Source organism: Zootermopsis nevadensis, unplaced genomic scaffold, assembly GCF_977971745.1.
Source record: "Zootermopsis nevadensis isolate Lab colony 2312 unplaced genomic scaffold, Znev_1.0 Znev_ptg000002l, whole genome shotgun sequence".
NCBI classification, from domain to species: domain Eukaryota; kingdom Metazoa; phylum Arthropoda; class Insecta; order Blattodea; family Termopsidae; genus Zootermopsis; species Zootermopsis nevadensis.
In genome coordinates, this window is record NW_028259134.1 from 12,114,684 (window position 1) to 12,135,000 (window position 20,317).

At 35.6% G+C, this 20,317-nt stretch overlaps 2 protein-coding genes across 3 annotated transcripts in view; both read left to right on the top strand.

Moving 5' to 3' along the window:
• The first annotated feature begins 28 nt into the window (after positions 1-28).
• Positions 29-7,272, top strand: Polr2G (DNA-directed RNA polymerase II subunit Rpb7). Its single transcript, XM_022068965.2, has 8 exons — positions 29-220; positions 1,672-1,781; positions 2,467-2,626; positions 2,994-3,044; positions 4,111-4,176; positions 4,366-4,437; positions 6,026-6,059; positions 6,897-7,272. Exons 1-8 carry the CDS (start codon positions 209-211, stop codon positions 6,911-6,913), a joined length of 522 nt encoding a protein of 173 aa, XP_021924657.1. The 5' UTR covers positions 29-208; the 3' UTR covers positions 6,914-7,272.
• Positions 7,273-9,475: 2,203 nt separating this feature from the next.
• The window catches only part of trx (histone lysine N-methyltransferase trithorax), a 33,719-nt gene continuing 22,877 nt past the window's right edge, over positions 9,476-20,317 (top strand). The window contains exons 1-7 of one of the 2 annotated variants that reach the window (XM_022069008.2): positions 9,476-9,693; positions 10,076-10,635; positions 10,783-11,201; positions 11,883-12,077; positions 15,231-15,773; positions 16,823-17,071; positions 18,544-18,631. In XM_022069008.2, coding sequence (XP_021924700.2) covers positions 9,538-9,693; positions 10,076-10,635; positions 10,783-11,201; positions 11,883-12,077; positions 15,231-15,773; positions 16,823-17,071; positions 18,544-18,631 — 2,210 coding nt within the window. In that variant the 5' untranslated portion in view covers positions 9,476-9,537. Of the gene's footprint in view, positions 9,694-10,075; positions 11,202-11,882; positions 12,078-15,230; positions 15,774-16,822; positions 17,072-18,543; positions 18,632-20,317 lie in introns of both variants that reach the window. The other variant, XM_087349679.1, reaches the window with a different exon arrangement.

Sequence of the window (20,317 nt, forward strand, 5' to 3'; positions counted from 1 at the left end):
TTGCGCACTTGTCTTCCTAACACAGATCGCCGAATATTTCTATTATCTTTGGTTGGGTGTGTTTTGTAAGCTGCTGAGGTCTGTGTTGATAATCTGCAGATGACGTAAACTTTTAGTAACGCACTACTTGAATGATTCGATTGCCAAACGAAATAAGGTTGCTTCCAAATATGCAGTGAGGGTATTTTTCACTTCTTCTTAAACTAACATGTTTTATCATGTAAGTACCTATTCGAGAAATTATGAATAGGTTATACTGTACGTGTTGCAGGAAGGCTTGTATGGTTGTGGTTATTTAGCGGCGCTTTCACAATCACATTGGTCAAACGACAGATGGCAATAAACATTTTGTTTGGACAGTGCGCAAAACATGTTAAACTTTAGGCTGTCTCATATATTCAGTAACTTCTATGTATTGGGCATTAAACATGTCGCAAAAGTTGGTCTTTGTAACTTTTAAACCAAATGTATTTTATGAAATTTTGTGTACTACTGTGTGTGGTAGTGTTTGTTAGGTAACATGGCTAGTTGATTTGTGTGGACTGAGAATGAAAGCCACGTGAACTCTATCCACCTGAACTTCAGTGACTGGTTATTTTCAGGCTTTCAGAAAAGTATTTCAAGCGATACTGGCAATAGTGTCTTTTTATAGTGTTAATACTTGTTTGTTTACTTATTTTATAGCAGCCAGTCTGATCAAACAATTTATACCACTTGTTAATCTATATTTTTGTGCATTTTTCCCTTCCAGTTATCTGTGAAATCTGCTTTGCTCTGTAAACTCAGACCTAGACTCATGAAACAACAGCATGCATTTAGCTTTTTTGTACTTCAGACACCATTTAAACAACTGTAACTGTAGCGCTTGAGGTGGAAAGATCTATGAACAAAATTTAGAGGTACTAAATGTTAAAGAGAGTTTTACATATATTTACCATTGTGCTTTAAAGGGTTAAAATGGACCATATATTTTCAAGTAATTTCTAATTTATTGTCCTGCCATGACTTATGTAGTTGACAAAGAAACATTAAATAACCAAGAAACACACCAACCATTTGGATGACCTCACCTTTACCTCTTTGCTTGGGTAGATAAATCGAGTTATATTTTACAAGTGAGTCAGCATTTTTTAGAAACCATGCAGGAATTGGTCAGTACACTACACTGCACTGCAAGCAGATCAGTTTCCATCTTCATGATTATCTAAATCATAACCCTTAAGGTACAACTGGCCTGTTCTGGCAGGTGGCAGTGAACTGTATGTATTTCTGTTTAAGTTTTTTAATGATGCTGACAGTAGCTGAGACTGTATATAGCATTGAATCAGTTGGTCTTAGACAAATTATATAATATTGATTAAAAACGTATATCACTACACTGCATTTTGTTTGTAAGTATGATACAACGCAATAAAATGCTGTATTTAAACTCATAACTGAATTATATACATTATTTGCCCTCTATATTGCCCATAACTGCAAAAGAGAAAGATTTGACAAAGCATTTAAAAAAAGCTTAATTTTTTTTATATGTAGATGATGTTTTAGGTGCTGGCATTATGCTTTGCATTTGTTGGTAAGGAATTCTCAAACCCTATCTTTAAATTATTTTACCATATACTGGTATAGAATTGAATATTATTGCAATAACATACTCATTTAACTTTTCAGATTTCATTGGAACATGAGATTCTTCTGCATCCCCGTTATTTTGGTCCACAGTTACTGGAGACAGTTAAACAAAAGTTATATACTGAAGTAGAAGGAACTTGTACTGGAAAGTAAGTTGAATGAGCTGTGCCCTTAAGTATGCGTTTTGGCTTTGCTGTAACACATTCTACATCCATATCATGAGAACACACTTATGACTCTGTGATATTCAGATTTTTAACTCAGATGTGTCCATAATATACAAAATTCGTTGCTGTGGCCTTCACTTCATGCTTCATAAGTAACAAACAGGAACAGTTAGTGAGTACAAATTATAGAAATGAAGATGGTGCTGGTTGCAGTTTCTTCTGAGACCAAGTGCACATTGGTTATTCACAATAATATGACATGGTTAGTCCAGACATCAGAAAAGACAAGTAATACATGCTTATTCCATAGTCACCATTGCTTGTCAGTTAGCCATTTCTGAGCAGTATGTTGGGGGATGTTGTTACATTACAGGTGCACTTATGATTTGGGGGTATTGGTATAAGCAACATTTTAATAGAAGAATGTATTGTTCAGCACAGGGACAATAAAAATACCTCAGAAAGATTAATTTATTAATTGAACTCTGAACAAGAGAAGTTGTACAGTTACACATGAATGATGATGAAAAAACTTTTTCATGGTTGTTTAATCTTATATGGGTTTTGAAAAAGAAAAAGTTACTTAGGGATGTTGATTACAAAGAAACTTCTTAATCCAAAGTAGTTCACTGCACATTTTATTCTTACTTCATATATTTCTTTTCAGGTATGGCTTTGTAATAGCTGTAACCTCCATTGACAACATTGGGGCGGGACTCATACAACCTGGTCAGGGATTTGTTGTGTATCCTGTGAAATACAAAGCTATTGTGTTCAGGCCTTTCAAGGGAGAGGTTCTAGATGCTGTTGTAACTCAAGTGAATAAGGTACAGTTTTCATAAAGATTGTGTCTGTAATTTAAGTTCAGTTAAATTATGTACCAGCTCAAAGGAAAATATCATCCCCGGCAAAACACAAATTTGTCCAAGTTCAGTGACAGGACATGATACGCAGTTAATGAAAGCAGAATTGTGAGGAAAATATATAAACTTAAGAGAAATTAGCTAAACAGGAGAATGGAATATTGCATGAGAAACACTGATCTGTGTTCTTCTGGTACTGTTACACTTGTGAAGTCAGGAGGCAATAATACCGTGTACAAATTTATCTACAAGCTACTGCCACCTTGTAGGAGTCATTTTAATAATTTTGGTTCATGTTTTGGAACCATTGATATGTATGTTTTCTTTCTAGGTTGGAATGTTTGCTGAAATTGGACCTCTATCATGTTTCATTTCGCATCATGTAAGTGACTGGATGATGTCATAATTTCAACATTATGTTTTCATTAGCTTATAAAATTCTGGAAAATGGTTATTCTAATGGGTACTTTTTGAAACCTTTCTCATATCTTCTGAGTAAACATGTCTTAATGAGGTACTAAGGTTTAAAAAACATTGATGTTTTTAGAGCAAGGTGCAGGTACCGTTAAGTGGGAGGCAGGACATGACAGGATGGTATTTCCAGGCTAAGATTTGACTTCAGAAATGTGAAACTGGGATGGTGATCACTTTGACAGTAGGCCTGATGTTCAGTACAAAAGGAAGTGCTAATACAGTTTATATTGTGTAACTGTTAGAATGTTTTGTATCTGGTACACAGTTTTGAAAATTAAAGCAACTTGTGCATAGTGTGTGTTCTTTTGAGACATTTTATTGTTACTATGAATATTCTTAGAGAAAGCATAACAGTGTATTTATTGTAACCAAGAATATTCCTAGATTATGCATAAATCCTCTGTTTTGACACAGCTGTGTTCAGTGTAGACACTCAATAAATATTTGCAGTTCATTTTTTCTACAGAATAAGTTATATACGAGTTAAGTTAATACTTGTGACATAGGCAGCCCAGTACGCAAGTAATGTGTGCATGCATAACCCCCTATTCTTGAGTGGTGAACATTAGTCTTTAGTACAAATATATTTCTTACATGTCTTTGTTGCTTTCTGCTGCTCTGCTGTGTGTAGTATTGTTATTCATTTATTTGTTTTGTTATTTATGGTTATTTTATAACTTCCATTGTTATAAAGTATTAGACTAACTCCCTGGTAGCAGAACCAGCAGATCCAACACTGACAACACCAAATCCCTGATATTACCAGTAAATTTTATTTTGAATTAGAACAAACAGTCTGCTAAAAGTGCAGTACATTACTTCCCAGGCCGCATACATATTGTATGCGAGTTAATACTCGCATACAATACATAATTTATGACATCTATTGACAGCTGCCTAGGCATGTGTAATCAGTGCTACATTCCATGTAAGAATTAGTGCACTGAGTAATAACATATTTAATTTTATTCCAGTCCATTCCAGCTGACATGCAGTTCTGTCCAAATTTTAACCCACCTTGTTACAAGTCAAAATATGAGGTGAGTATTTTTATTTGTGGTTTATTTAACAATGTTGACAGTTGTTCAGATTACCCAGCATCTAACTAACTAGATGACTTACGGAACCAAAGGTTCATCATCAAGTTATGCTTTTGCCACAGATGTGCTATTTGACATTGTTTCTGATAATGATTTCCCATTCCCATTAAGAAATTGCTGTCTTTACAGAATGTTGTTATCCAGGCAGATGATGAAATACGTCTAAAGATTGTGGGTACAAGAGTTGATGCGTCTGGTATTGTAAGTTACAGTGGCTCAACCACAACTGTACTTTATAGCTTATACATATGTAGAAAGTTTTATGCAGTGAAGAGGCAGTAGTTCCTGAAGGATAATTCTACTGAATACATTTTTAAGTATAATCAACACAGTTTAGATAAAATTGATTTTTTGGGGGAGATGTATATGTGCAAGTATAGTTTTACCCCATCTGTTTGAGGAAACATGATTACTTTTGCATAAACGTGATGATGAAATTGATTTTTGTGGTTATTTGTCCTGTTGGGGTAAATTCTGTTGAATATGATTAAAATGGAGTGCTAGTACCATTGTAAATGGATGTGAAATTAGAGGTGACATTTTTAAAAGTTTCTCTGTTCTCTGGTTTAAAAATTGTTGATAGTGGAATATAAATGTTTACAAATACATTTCAATCTGTATTTGTTCTGTCTCCAAATCCTAGTGTGGAAATTGCCCTTTTAGCAATTCAGGATAGGAGCTGGAGCTTACTGCTACAGTAGGTGTGCTGTGTATGTCAGGTGGTGATTTGATAAACTGTTTGCATGCTGTACATGGGATGTTGTTGAGTTATTAAATATGGTTCTGATATTTAATTAATCCAAAAACAAATTTAGGCTTACTATAATTTTGGTGGCAGTTTGCCTCTGCAGCAAGCCAATTTCCAAAATCAAAGAAGATGAAAACCAAAGTTTCTGAAGCTTGCTAAAACCAACAACACACTTCCCTTTAAATTGGAAAATCCTTCTTCCAAAATCATATCTCTTCATTGCTATTGGATGGTTCTTTTATCTGAGCCCTGAATAATAGGATTGAGATGCAGTATTCATAATCAGATATTTGATAGGGTAACTGTTTTTGAAACAGAGCAAAAGTACGTCCATTTGAAAACTGTGTAGTGAGATGTGACTTAGGTCCCTGTGTTGTTCCAAGATTCTTAGCAGAATTGTTAGGATCATAATCAAATGCACAGTTGTAGCCCATTTTGCACTGTAACTGATATTGTTATACAATAATTAAAGAACTAGTAGACAGTAGAATACTAAAGTTGTCAGCCAAAGTTCTGAAAAAAGTCAGCTTAAAAATTTACGTACTTCTTGGCTTTGAAATTCATCTTTGTTGGTTAGTTCTCATGTATGTTTTCAGTTTTACAAACTCACAAATGGAAAAAAATACAATTAACTCTTGGTGAATACTTGCTAGCCTGTGCTAATATAATGGCTCAACATTCAGTAACTCTTTGATGCCAAAACTCATCTTGGTATTTAAACATTTACTACCTACCTCAAAGTAAACATGATGTTCTTCATTACAATGATCAGCTGGTTAATGCTGTTAGGGGAAATAATGGCTGTTTATTCTGAGAATCACATGAAACCCATAAATAGAGTCTGCAGAAAATGCAGAGCTATTGATTGAATATTGAAGTGCATAATTACCACTGGAGTTTGAAATGTTAATACAAATCTTGATGGAAAGACTCATTAATTTTGGTAGTAAGTGGATCCTATCTAGGTACAATCACATTATTATTTTTAAAGCATAATACATAGGAATTGATTTATGGATTAATGTAACTTTTTCTTTTCAGTTTGCCATTGGGACCTTAATGGATGACTATCTTGGTAAGGACTTTGCAATGTACCTAACAATATACCTATGACTAATTTAGTTAGTCTATTTTATGTACATATTTTTACCATGTTAACTGCTGGGATATCTCATTCAGTATAATGACTACGTTATGGGCTGGATGACCAAGGTTAAATTCCCAGCAGAGACATTTTTTCTTCCTCCCTTCCCCTTTCTGCACTTACATGTTCACCCTCATATTCAGTGTTTATCAGGGGCATTTTTTAGGGGGGTAAAACAGCCAAGGTACAAAGCTGACCTCCTCCATGTTGCCCTAAGGTTAAGAATGTGTGGAGTTATACCCTCATTTCCCCATACATCTTTATGGTGTGTTGTTTAATTAAGCACAGGAATATGTCTTCGTGGTATGATGCTTATTTAAGTATAGGAGCAGTTTTACTTGTGAAATTTGGTGTAAAATATGTGTGATGACTTGAGTTGATTCCTTGACATTGAACACATTCCTTTGAAAATAGTAGATGCTACTGTTTGTTTTTACACTGTCACCAAAGCCCTATACAAAAATAGTGCTAAACTGAGATATGGATCATCTTTATGTTGCTGTCATATGCTGGTAGTTAAGCACCAGTAGTTTCAAATTATCTTGCTTTTGCTTTGTACAATCCAGTTGATAATATTACAAATATCATTCATCTCCCTATCATATTTTTACATGAGTATTTGGCATTTTAATGTGATCTGTTATGTTAAAAAAGTATAATAATTCTAAGGACATTAACCCTCTGTAAGAGAGATGGCCTGTAAGTGGTTTCCCAAGTTCTTGCACAAATGTCTATTTCTTATAATTTGATGCAAATTTTTCTTTATAGGTTTGGTATGCAGCTAGTTGATGATGTCTGTAACACGCAGACACAGAAAGTATTCTAATCCTTTGCAATTCAGAGACATTGTGCTCCATTGTACAGGTTGGTATGAAAGATAATTATGATTTGATTATTTTTGACATACAATTTTCAAAAACTGGGAACTTCCATGCATATTAGACTGAAAAGAGGTGATATTATATTATAGAACTCTGGATTTGAGCATTGAGGTTTTTGTCACAAAACTGCTGTACATGTTTGTAGTGTTACTTTAAAATAATGGCTGTCTGAATGTTAGAATCATACATTGTCATTGTTTGCTGTTAATTTATCTTATTTTTGTGATTATATAAAAATAAAACATTCATACATTTTTATAGTAGTCTCAACTTTTGTTATTTCGGTTAGGGTTACCCAGCTTTTTGTAAGTTACTGGCTGATCGATGTTTTCAGTATTTTGAAGCACTCTAATGTGAAACAGAGGAGCAGCAGAGGAAACAATAAGCGGGTTGCATAAGCAACTGAATGACAAGCTAGGATTGTTAAAGTGCGTTAAATTATTTGGGTGCAGGGTGATCACCCAGGGTGCCAAATTGACTTAGGTATTTCATAAAAAGTTATTAAGTACAACTTCCTTCTTTTAACTAAGCAAAGAAAAATGTGAATTTTGTGGTCTTCTTTGTTATGTTCTCTCCTCACATCTGACAATGCATTCATTTAACAATATTGTTCAGCATGAAGATCTGGCCGCACTTTGTTGCACATGGAGTGGAGAGATTACATCGTTGAAGTCATAAACTCATTGTCAACTGTGAAACAGTGAATGTTGCAACAGTTGCCTATTTGAAGGAGAGATCTAGGTGCTTCATGTAATGGCATTTTTCACTTGAAATATGTTGAGTTTTTGTAAGAAAATTTAATATGTATGATATGCTGCATCTTTAGAACAGGTCGAGAAAGGACAGCAGTTGAGACCATGAATAGTGTAAATCTACACAAATTCAGGTCAGTTAGTGTTATATAGTGTTTCATATTTATTATGTTTAATAAAATTTAGGGGGATGGGGTGTGAATGATCTAGATGTGAAATTAAATATGATACATAATGGATTTGTAGTTGGTTTGTGTTATTACTTATTGAAGATGGCTGTTTTCTTGGTTATTGTGTTGTGTAGACTGACAGAAGTTTATCAGCATGCCCTCTTGATGGAGACCGCAAGCAGTCTTAATGTGCTGGTGAATGTCTGCCAGATTACATGGTGTAACAACCCAGAAGACAATCATCTTTATGTTCACTGCTTGTGAGAAGCAAAAATTCAGTTCTTTTTGTAAAGTTAAGAGTGATATGTTGGGATTATGTTTAAAATTGAAAGTCTGATCTGTTTAGTCATCCTTGACTGGACACATGCATTGTGCTGGTGGGGCAACTCTAACTAACTAACTAGATGGCTTACCGAACCCGAAAGTTCATCACCGAATTAACCAAAGCCCTCCACTGGATCCTGCCCTTGGCCAACAAAATCCAGTCTCCTTCAACTCCTATCTCCCATAGATCCCACCTGACATTATCCTCCCATCTACGTCTAGGTCTCTTCTGTGGTGTGCTAAAGAGAAGTGTGTTAATTGATGAGAATTTAGATTACAGAAATGTCATTTTAATTTCAGGTCAAATTAACCCCTTAAATCCCAGTGGTAACATTATGTAGCGGCTACATTAGAAATCAGCAACTCGTTCGTACAACAGCATTAACCAATTAATCTTTGTAATGGTTGTGTTTTATATTTAAGTATTATTTTAAGCTGGTTGTCAGACTACACAGCATTAAAACCAAAAGACAAACATCTCACGGACTGAACGCCGTGAAAGCCTCAAATCCTACTAAATATTATTTACACAAACTTAATGTGACCAGCAGAGTGACTGTATGCTGGATGTATCAGAGCAAAGTGTCAAGGTAACCCCTTTGGTTGAAATTTCCTATATGAAAGCCGACTAAAAAGCAATAGGCCTCGATTTGCTACGGAAACATGCTAAAACCATAAACGTTACTGTGCAATAAAATCGTATCATTAAGGCAGTCAGTACAGTATATTAGTTATACTGAAATTAAAATTATTTGTATTATAATTCCATGGCAACTGCTTGAAATTATATGCAACGTATGACGCTCATTTACATCTTGAAATGATTTCAATTCACGCAAAGACTCGTTGACGCCGCATAATGCAGCGCCAAAGATACTTATCAAAGCGGAATCAAAGAGAAGCTGCAATATGGCCAACCTTTCAATATAACGAATATGTTACATCTGTGTTGTGGGGTTATTTTGTTGGAATTTGATGGTTCTTGAGTGATATTTTTCACGTAAGACTAATTAGTGAAACAAATTTAAGTTTCAATAGACTTATAATCTAATTTTTACTCTGTTTAAAAGCTTTCATTTCGATCTGAACTTGGCACTTCAAAAAATTACCGCGAAAACGGTATTCATCGATTGGCTGTCATTCAGCTATGATCCTCCTGCCAGCTGGATGGTATGCATTGCATGAAAAAGAGGGCACCCCGCGCTATTTTATTGTCTGATGCGAGTCTGTATAATAAATGGAAACACCGTCTGGGCATAGTAGTGGAGGAAAGTGAGTGAACATGGGAAAATTTCCTGGCAAACCTTCCAAAATTGTGAATAGGAAAAGGGTTAAAGCGTCAAAGTGTTCTCCATCGCAAGAAAATGATTCAGTCAAAGCTGCTGAGAATATTTATTTCGGTCTTACTGTTTTCAATGAAGCTTTTGGAAGTGATCAGGTAGGCCTATAGTAGCTTTGGCATGAAATTATGATGTTACAACAGTTTTAATTATTTTTGTTATTATGTATATATTATGTCTGTGTTTTGGTGTGTTTAATGATTTAATTAATAATTGCCACTTCTGAAATATTAGTATTTTGTGCAGTATTTCGGCATACGATACCAAACATGGAAATAAATGGAAATGTCACCATGAAATGTCATGCTTGTTGTAGGAATTTACTTTCTTTATGTTCAGTGCATAGCATGTTGGAATGATGAAAACATATAATGGAATATAATTTATTTACATTCCAATGATCTTTCATAGGCTCAAGCCAAAGATGTAGAACATGTCATAGCACAAGTATAATGCTTATTTGTATTTGTTATTTTACAGGTAACAGAATTCCTTGGTTTCACAGCACAAGAATCAAGAGCGGCTGTGGAATATGCAAAGAAGCAACAGCGTGAAGTTATATATGAGTATGAAGCAAATGGACTTCATGTTTCATTAAGAGAGAATTTTGAACAAGAACTTTCCCATACAAAGTTCAGTGCATCATGTAGCTCATCAAAGCAGGAGATTATTACAAGTCAGACTCCTAAGCAACATAGTTTTGATTATAGCGAGAAAGTTAAATTAAATAGGAATTTTTCATTATCAAAAAAATTAACCCCTAAAAGTCCACCAGTGAACCCTAACCATTTAAAAAATAAGGCTGCAAAGAAGCTTCTTCAGAGAGCCAAGAAGTCCTCCAGTTTTGGATCAGTTGCAACTATAGATAGTTTTCAGCAGGAAAAAGGAAATGGTGCAATTCGAAAATTTGTTCTTCCTTCACGAAGTGTCCATTCATCACGTGTTATTAAACCTAATAAACGTTTTATTGAGGCAGAGGAAGTTCTGAGTGATATGAGTGTTAGCCGGTCTCCCAGTGTAATACAGCTTAAGAAACCAAGGTTAGTCCTAAATCCTCTTAAGAATCTATCACAACTTTCAGAGAGTGACAAGGATGTTTCAGCAACTGTTAAGAATGTTTTTGAACAGGTTAAGAAAGACGGAGTGAGCTGTGAAAATACTGAATGTATATCTAATTCCAATTTCAGTTATGGTAACAATAGAAGTCTTTCCCCACGTAATTCTTCCCAGGAAAATTCACTTATTGTAGAAGGAAAACGTCGATGGAAACCATCATACAAGGTGCAGTTAAAACTGCGTGAATTAAATGTGTTTGGAGCAGGTACTAACAGGTTTCCTTCAAAGAGAACCCATGTTTCTAGTTCTGATTCAACTAAGAGTATTCACAGTGCTTCAGATAAAGAGTTGTATTCAGGATCAACAGACAGTAGTGATTGTGCAAGACTTGGTGCTCCTTCACATAATGAGTTGAAATCAGAGGGCAGCTCTCAGTGGACTGGACCTAAACTTACCAGTGGCAAAGTTATTCTTCGCAAGGCTCGCCTAAAGCTCAATACTCAGTCATCACCAGGAGCTGATGGTCCATTTTCTGTTAATTTAAATTCTGGTGGGTATGCATTATTAATGAATACTAAATTAAATAACTATATTTTATTCTTACAGTATGGTAACCAGTTAATTTATTGTATTTTGCATGAACATTTTTTTAAAGGCATTCTGCTTTACACTGGCAGTTGTATACCAGTATTACTGAAGTTAAAACAAGTTTTTATAGTCATAATTATTCATTTCTTATATACTTTTTATGTATGTATTTATAGTATATTGCTTAGGCATAGCAGTAAATTCATTTTATTATGGCACGGAAGGTTATTGCATGTATCCGTGAAGTTTACACCCATAACTATCTGAAAAACTGAAACTGGAGAAAACTAGTTTTGGTTAAAATTTCTTTGGGCCTTATCCATTGTATGTTCTCTCTCATAATATGACATTTTGAGGGCTGAATCTGTCTCCATCATCAGGTAAGATAAGAGGGAAAAGGGGTTCCTACTCTGTGGGTACCTTAGAAGGAGCTGGTCTCCATCACTGGACTAGCCTGCTTTTATTTATAAGGGAAGGTAGCCATACAGAATCATTGTTTGATTTAGCTATTTAATTTTTTATCAAGTTATAGATTTCATGTGCAGAAATTTATAATTTCTGGTGGGATAAATTCAAAGCTTGGCCTTGATGAATTGAGCTCAAGCACTGAAGTTGAAAATCATTAATATTTACTGTGTTATAGGTAATCCCTCTTTGCCAGGGACAGTGGTCTGTGGAGTATGTGGTGCTGTGAGATTCTATAGGTTTGTTAAACAAGCCCGCAAGTTTGGTATCTTCAGCTGTGAATCATGTCGGAAGTTCGTCTCAAAGATGATGAAACGCCAAGCATGCAGTAAAGGAGGGAACTTGCCTGTTCTTGAATGTCATAAAGGAGCAGGTGAGGAGTTATAAGGAATGTTGATTCAGATTTACATGTATTTTACTGAATGTCTCTGTTGATATTTTATCACTCCAGCTTCATATTTGAGAGGCCTCTGTTTGAGACTTGGCCTAGAGACTGGCTATCCTCTCTGAAATTTTTCATGATTTTCCTCCATTTGTCCAGATAGATTCTAAGCTAGTACCTGGAATGGCTGCTTCTTTCTGCATGCTTTTCTATTCGTTATTCATTGATCATTTAGTAATTTGGTGAGCTGTTAACAATGTAAATTATATATATATATATATATATCTGTTGATTAAAGAGGTCCAGGAAATGAATTGATGGTTGTTAATGATCTCAAAATGCATACAAAGTTATGGTTATAAAACCCCAGAGAATGAGTCCACATGGGAAAACTTTACATGATGTGTATCAAAAGAATGCATGTTTAAACTTGAAAATCACTGGGCAGATTTTCACGAAACTTGATGTGAGTGATGTGCCATTATGGGCTACCCTAAAATCATACCTTTTTTTTAATTTCGTTCAAACATTAATACCAATATGGCAGACGCAGACGTCTGACACTGGGATGACACTTTGAATATAGGGTCCTGAAATAATGTATGGTAACATCTTCAAAACATATAAAACTTTGCTGTGACAGTTCTTTGTACATTGAAAAACAACAACATGGCTGCTGCATAAAACAATAAAAATAATATGACTTAAACAGGATTTTGTTACGTGAAAATGTGTGTGTGATAGTCTGGTACGCTACCACATAACTTACTCACATTGTTTCATTTGTTGTGGGGTTTACATTGTATAAAGAAGACATTAAGAGCACATGATTTGTAAAGTTAGAAATCAAAGTTTAATAAGGAAACATGATTTTTTTTATGAATAATTTTTCTTTAAAGTTAACATTTTAAGACACGTTTCTACATTTGTCAAGTGCTATATATTGATTGTATGTACTGTGTAGTCTGTAATACAGGAACAAACTCGAGGTGCTGTGTTTGAATCTGTGTTGTTTTCTCAACAATCAGTTTCCAATAAACGAACGAATCAACAGTGAAGAGAATGTATGTCTCTGCATTTTTAGTGGCAATTATAGTGATAGTATTGGAAAATATGTAAATTAGATTGCAGTTCAATCCTAGTTCTCAGACTATGTAGGTAAGGGTTTATGAATAAATATTATCATATGTTCAAAACACAATATGTATGAAGATTTCTGTCTTCTGGGTTGTTGCGCTGTGTAGTCTGGTCTATGTTAAACGTTTCAGAGGTCATACTGCCTCTGTCATCAGGGCGATGAAACAACAAGCGCGCAATAACCCAGAAGACAGAAATCTTCATACTCACTGCTGTGAAAACCTCAAATCTTACAACATGTATGTTTTTACATTGTCAGCAATCTGTTGCATTGCTTACATTGAATATACAGTGAAGTTTGTATGGTACAGTAAAAAAAATTACTTCAGCCAGGAGTGTTAGAATGAAGAGGTACAAAGAACACATGGAAACTGTGTTCCAGTACAGATCATATCTTTCCAGTTTTATTTATGATGCTCATTGAATGTCTACTGCATAGTTATTTCATATCCCCTCAGAGGACCACATTAGTGGGTACTGGGAGTGGCACCCCTGTTGTACCTGAGCCACACAGTGCCCAGGGTTATAGGTGGGCCACCCTGTCTCTGGAGTCATAAATACAGAGGCCTGGTTTTCCACCCTGGAAAACACTATTGTTACAAAACCTCGAATAGTTCCTTGGACTGGAACAAGCCTCCAGGAACTGGGATGATTGGAGGCGCAAAATTGAGTAGGTCAGAGCTTGATTTGGGCTGTAGCACCATTGGAGAGAGTGAGAGAGAGTTATTTCATTTCGTTTCTTTCATGTGACAGGCTTCAGTATTTACCAGATTGTTTTTAATGTTGAGAATTTAACTTTCTATTGTTGTTATAAGGAGGCATAAATATAAGGTGTGACAGTTAAGTTCGCAGAATGCCCTCATAAAAGCTGTGCTTAATTACTTGCGCACTAATGGTTACTGTCATCTTTGAAGTAGTTTCTGTGCGCACCGATACACATCGTGAGTCAGTGGTTCCACTGCTCAAAATATATTTGGAACTCCTCTTCTGGAATGTTCTTCAGGATGGTTCTTGCATGTCCCTGAATGTCAGCAATATCTGAAAATCTGTGGCCCTCAAAAGTGGTCTTCAGTTTTGGGAATAGCCAAAAGTCGCATGGGGCCAAATCTTGTGAATGTGGTGGATGGTTCAATTTCAGTATTTACTCTTTTGCTAAAAGCTCCTAGACAGTGAGTGGGTCATGAGCAGTGGCATTGTCATGATGCAAGATACATGCATCAGGCCAAATTTGGGTCTTTTCTGATGGAAAGCCTCATAACTTTATCAGTATTTCCAAATAACAATGGTGGTTTATTGTTCAACCTTGTTCAGTAAACTCAAAGTGAACAATGTCTTTGTGACAAAGAAAAACAAATGAGTATTCTTCTCTAGGGCTCATGATTTGCCGTCCTTTTTTGGACTTTTTTTGGGGGGTGCACTCAAGGACTGTCCTGTCTTTATTCATTCCATTGTGTAGTTTTATCAAGAATATATCTGTTAGACGTTTTTGCGGTCCGACATGTAGAGTTTTATATAATATAACTGGGATCATCAAAGGAGAACCTGAATTCTATCAGGCATGAATAGCCTTTGACACTGAAGGGCCATTTTGGGAGTTTCATTGATGATGGATGCAACCTTAATAAAAGTTAATTATTTTATGAGTCTCTCATAATAGAAGGTATTCTGGGAAAAAATTATGAGTCCTGCTTTCCTTAAAATACCTCTTTACATATTAGCATTTATTATGGTAATATAGTGATCTATGACTTATCACTGCAAGAGATTGCTGTAAATGTGCCGTAAGAGTCTGTCATTGACCATTGGGTTTTGTAATGCGATGTACAGTTGACATAGGGATATTTTGTAACATACCTGTAATTTTTCCTTCTCTTATACTCATCTATTGTTTTTGCAGTACAGTTATTGTCAGTATATTAATTCTGAAACATGTTATACCATGTTATTCTTGTATAACAAAACATGTGCTCTGGTTTTAGAAGTACCCAAAGTTTTGCTTTTTTACAGGCACTTGTAGTGTACCGCCTATTGTTCGCAGCCAGCAATGGAAACCAGGTCGTGGAACTCAGTTCAGGTGCTCTTACAAAGCACGTTGCCCAGCCTGCTGGCTCAAAATGTGTCTGCGTTCCTTCAATATGCCAGACGCCTTACGTGACAGCATGTCATTAATGCTGCCTCCAGAGATGCGAAAAGGACTTGACAAATTACCTAAGAATCACCTCTTAATGCATTTTGAAAATAACTCTAGTTTTGTGCAAAGTAAACCTGTAGAAGTGGAGAGACTGCCTCTCATTTCAGTGATGGATACTTTAGGATCTAAATCAAATCTTAAAACCAATAAAACAGAAGGACGAGGACTAGGGAAAAATGTGTTTGATACTTCTGCACAGGCAGAACAGAAAGCGGTTGTTGGTTCCTTGAAAGAGCTAAGTAAGCGAGACAAGCAAAAGAATTCTGGTAAAGGAAACCATGACAAGAGTAAAAGGGAAAAGCATCTGCACCCAAATAGAATACTTAAAAAAGCTACAAAGAAGCTTGTAAAGTGTAAAGGTGAGTCACTTGTAATTAGTACTTCAGAGAGTTAATCCATTTATGTGCTATTGAGACATAATGTGTTGGTATTATTGATTTTTAGGTTAAGGCTTTTAACCCATGAAGGTTTGGAATTTTTAACTTCCTTGAATTTTAAAGCCTGACTTCAGTCTGTGAACATGCAAACAAGAGGGCTTATCAATAACCACAACAGAATGTTGCCTACAAGTTATATTGCCCTGAATTATGCTCTAAGTCTTAGAGAATATATCTCGTCTAATCAACTTCTTGAAATACAAAATTCCATGTGAAGTGCGTCAGGTATTATTTTAATCTTGTTGCAGTGTTCTAGAATGAGAGTATTTGAACATATGAACATACAGAAAATTGTATTTAGTATTTAATGTTATTGCTTATTCTACCACAAGTTATTTGGTTTACATACAGAAAACTTAAACAGTCATGACTGGAATACCTGAGTTCAAAGCTTCAGTGTAGTTATTAACCTTAGTTACTGTACTAGAGTATACTACATGATGAGGTTGAGAGGAAAGGTTGTTTATCATATATTTTGTGTTAGCCATCAAAAGTCATACTAAGAACACAACCACCAGTTTGTGGGTGGAGGCTTCTTTGTAGGGAAATTTGGCTAAAAGTAGGCAGAAAGGAAACTATTCATGTACTGTTGACAATCATGATATAAATACAATAAGTCCTTTGAAAATATTCAGGAAGTACAGTAATAAATCAAACTTTCATTTCCAAGTACATTAGAAGCATATTTAATTTAGGAAGTGTTACCATTTTGTTTAGGATCTCATTAATATAACTATGAATGGAAAAATTATATAAAAATGGTCTGAAGACAGATGTAGATTCATGTGGCTCAAGATTGGTCCAGTGGTCAGTTCTTCTCAACACAATAATGAATGTTAGGATTGTATGAGAAATGGCCAATTTGTTTGCTATTTTAGCTATTGTTCCCTTCTGAAGGATTTGTTCCGTGAAAATTGGTATATCACTTGCAGTTAATTTTTCTAGAAATATATTTATATTTTTACTTTCAGATAATCCTGAATCTTCCATTGAACGCTTGAAGAAAAAGAAAAATTCTGGGGTTAAATTTCGGAAAAAGAATGGGCAGAAATGTGACAGCAGAATTCCTGGTTCTGATGTGACACGTCGTCAGAGATTGGATCTGAAGGGCCCCAGAGTCAAGCACGTGTGTCGTAGTGCATCCATTGTTTTAGGCCAACCACAAGCAACCTTTCCACTGGATAAAAGAGCCGAGAAAATTCAAGTCAAACCAGTTCAAGGTAATGATACCAACATGTATACTATTTTTAAATAATCCTGGATGTAGTTTTTTGTGTATACTTATTTGGTTCCAGTATTGATGGAATGAAACAAGTTTTATTTTCCATTTTGTTAACTTGAAAATGTTTCCATTCACATTTTTAATGAAATATTAATGCCTGTGGTTGTGAAGATAACATGTTCGGTTTTACTTTTTTATTTCTCACATTCAGTAGGTTGATTTTCTTTTCGTGTGACTGATGATCTTAATGTTCACCCACCACTTACTCCGACAAAGATATAGTTAGTATTTTGTGCACCTGCTCCAAATGATTAAGTGATTATTGCTAAAGTTTAATTGTTTAAAAGTTTTCATCCAACGTTGCTTTATAATATTTCGTTAAGAAAGTCCAAGAAAACAAATAGGTATTGGAACTGAATTTGGTGCATCAGCTTCTCCTCAATACAGATGAACACACAAACTGTTATATGCTAGTAAGGAAGTTGCTGCAGAAGTAAACATAGAGGAAACTAAGTGTATGTTCAAGTTCCATTACTAGATTACAGAAAACATCATCATAAAAGGGTAGCTGATAAATCCATCAGAAATGTGGCAAGGTTAAAATATTTGAATATACCATAGCGGAGGAATTAAGAACAGATTAAATTTGGAGAATGCTTGCTATCTTACAATTTAGAATCTTTTGTCTTCCCATCCGTTGTCTAAAAACATAAATAGTAAAATATACTAAACTAATTGTATCTGTTGTTCTGTACAGGTGTGACACTTGATCCCTTATATTAAGGGAAGAACTGTCATTGAGGGTATTGAGGAGAATATTTGGACCAAAGACTGATGAAATAGCAGGAGGCTGGAGATAATGCATTAGTAGCTCTGTAATTTGTACTCTTTACCAGATATTTCTAGGATGGTGAAATCATGTCAGATGAAATGGGTGACTTCTTTAGCACATATGAGGGATGTGATAAATGCTTTACAAAATGTTGGTTTTAAAGCCTGATGGGAAGAAACCATTCAGAAAACATAGGCAGAGAATAAGAATAATATTGAAATTAATTTTATGCTCCGAATAGAACTATCCTGATTGTATTGTTGTAAAGTATTTCTGCCTTTGTTTGAGAATAAAATTAACTAGAATTTTCTTACATGCTGAGATGAGTGTGTTCAGTAAATACATTTAATTCACTGATTTTGGCATATTGTAGAATTCCGTAGGGATTCCTTATCTCTTCATGTGTAAAATTTGGCTTTTGAATTCATAAAATTAATTTGGTAAAAGATTTCAGTTTTCTGCGAAATGGAAGTTGCATGACTGTAAGACAGTTCCTCAATTTTTACTGGCATTGGCTTAGATCATCACACCATGTTTCTTCCTTATTTTAACATATTAATTTGTGACTATAATTTCAAAATTTGTGTAATATTATTAAATGTTACTTGTTTAATTAACATGTTAAATTATTATTACAGAATTCAGCAAAGCGCCTCCTAGGAGTTCCTGTTGCCTGGATTGTATGGGTCCTAGCAGTTCTACAGTCAAAATACATGATGTAGAAAAGTTAGTATTTATAAAATGGAATGCCAGCTCTAAGTTTTTATCTTATTGTTAGTGTATTAAAATTCATTTACCCTTTGAAGCTCATCTAAATAATTTTTAAAGACTCACTTCTTACCTTAAACTAGTCACAAAACTTCTCCATGGCAAATATCAGGTGTGTCATGCTGTTTACTATGGTAATCATATGAAATCCCTAAATGCGCTCATTGGGAAAATTTGGTAAAATATTAAGTAGTTAATAATTGGTTTTCATGTTTTAACTATGACAATTATAGTTTGATCAGTAATATTTTTAGGGATGTGTGGCCTGTTTGAATTACAGAATTCACAGCAGAGAGTACTATTCAGTTGAATTTGTTTCTAATGTCATTAATAATTGGTTGATGACTGCAGTATGTACTTTTAGCATATACAATATACAGGGTGGCGCACGAGATGTTGAACCATTTGTTTTTCATTTTTTGGTCGTACTTTTATAACGAGATATTTCAAACTTTGCGCATAGATGCAGTGATTTATGGAAAGTCCCCTAGGGTTCAGCACTGATCAGGTGGTTAAGATGGCTGACAATGGGAGGCTTACTGTTGAACAAAGAGCGAAATTGGTGCTTTTGTAGGCAGAAACGAAGAGTGTGATTGTTACACAGAGACGTTTTCGTAAACATTTCGGCACAAGGTGGGCTCCCGCTAAAAACACAATCTATAGATTGTTTCAGCTGTTTGAAAATAACGGAACAGTGTTAGAACCAAAGCGCCGACGTGTTCCTCAAGTCCGATCTCTAGAGAACGTGGAAGCTGTGAGAGTGGCAATGGAACGCAGCCCCAGCAAGTCAACAAGAAGAGCTGCAGCCGAACTTGCAATCTCTCGTCGCTCTATTCAACGGATTCTCCATTCGGACCTTCATTTATTCCCGTATAAAATGGCGAAAATTGGCGAAAGAATACTGTCCCACCGCTTTCCTCAGCGCCATCAGTGTGGCCAAATTTGGCCACCTCGCAGCCCCAACATCAATCCCTGCGATTATTTTCTTTGGGGATTCTTAAAAGAACAAGTCTTCCATCAGCATCCTGAAAGTCTGGCGGAACTCAGAACCCGTATCATGCAAGTCTGCAGCACAATCGATGAAGATCTGTGTCGACGAGTAGTGCAGAATGTGAACGTTTGTCTTGAAGAGCGGGTGCGACAAAACGGTGGCCACATTGAACATGTTCTCCATTAATACCAAATCTCCATGCTTTTGTATTTCAAAGATTATGTAGCTTGTAAACTTATGTGGTGTAATATTGAACTAAACCTAAATATAAATAGTTCAACATCTCGTGCGCCACTCTGTGTGTGTGTGTGTGTGTGTGTGTGTGTGTGTGTGTGTGTGTGTGTGTGTGTGTGTGTGTGTGTGTGTGTGTGTGTGTGTGTGTGTGTGTGTGTGTGTGTGTGTGTGTGTGTGTGTGTGTGTGTGTGTGTGTGTGTGTGTGTGTGTGTGTGTGTGTGTGTGTGTGTGTGTGTGTGTGTGTGTGTGTGTGTGTGTGTGTGTGTGTGTGTGTGTGTGTGTGTGTGTGTGTGTGTGTGTGTGTGTGTGTGTGTGTGTGTGTGTGTGTGTGTGTGTGTGTGTGTGTGTGTGTGTGTGTGTGTGTGTGTGTGTGTGTGTGTGTGTGTGTGTGTGTGTGTGTGTGTGTGTGTGTGTGTGTG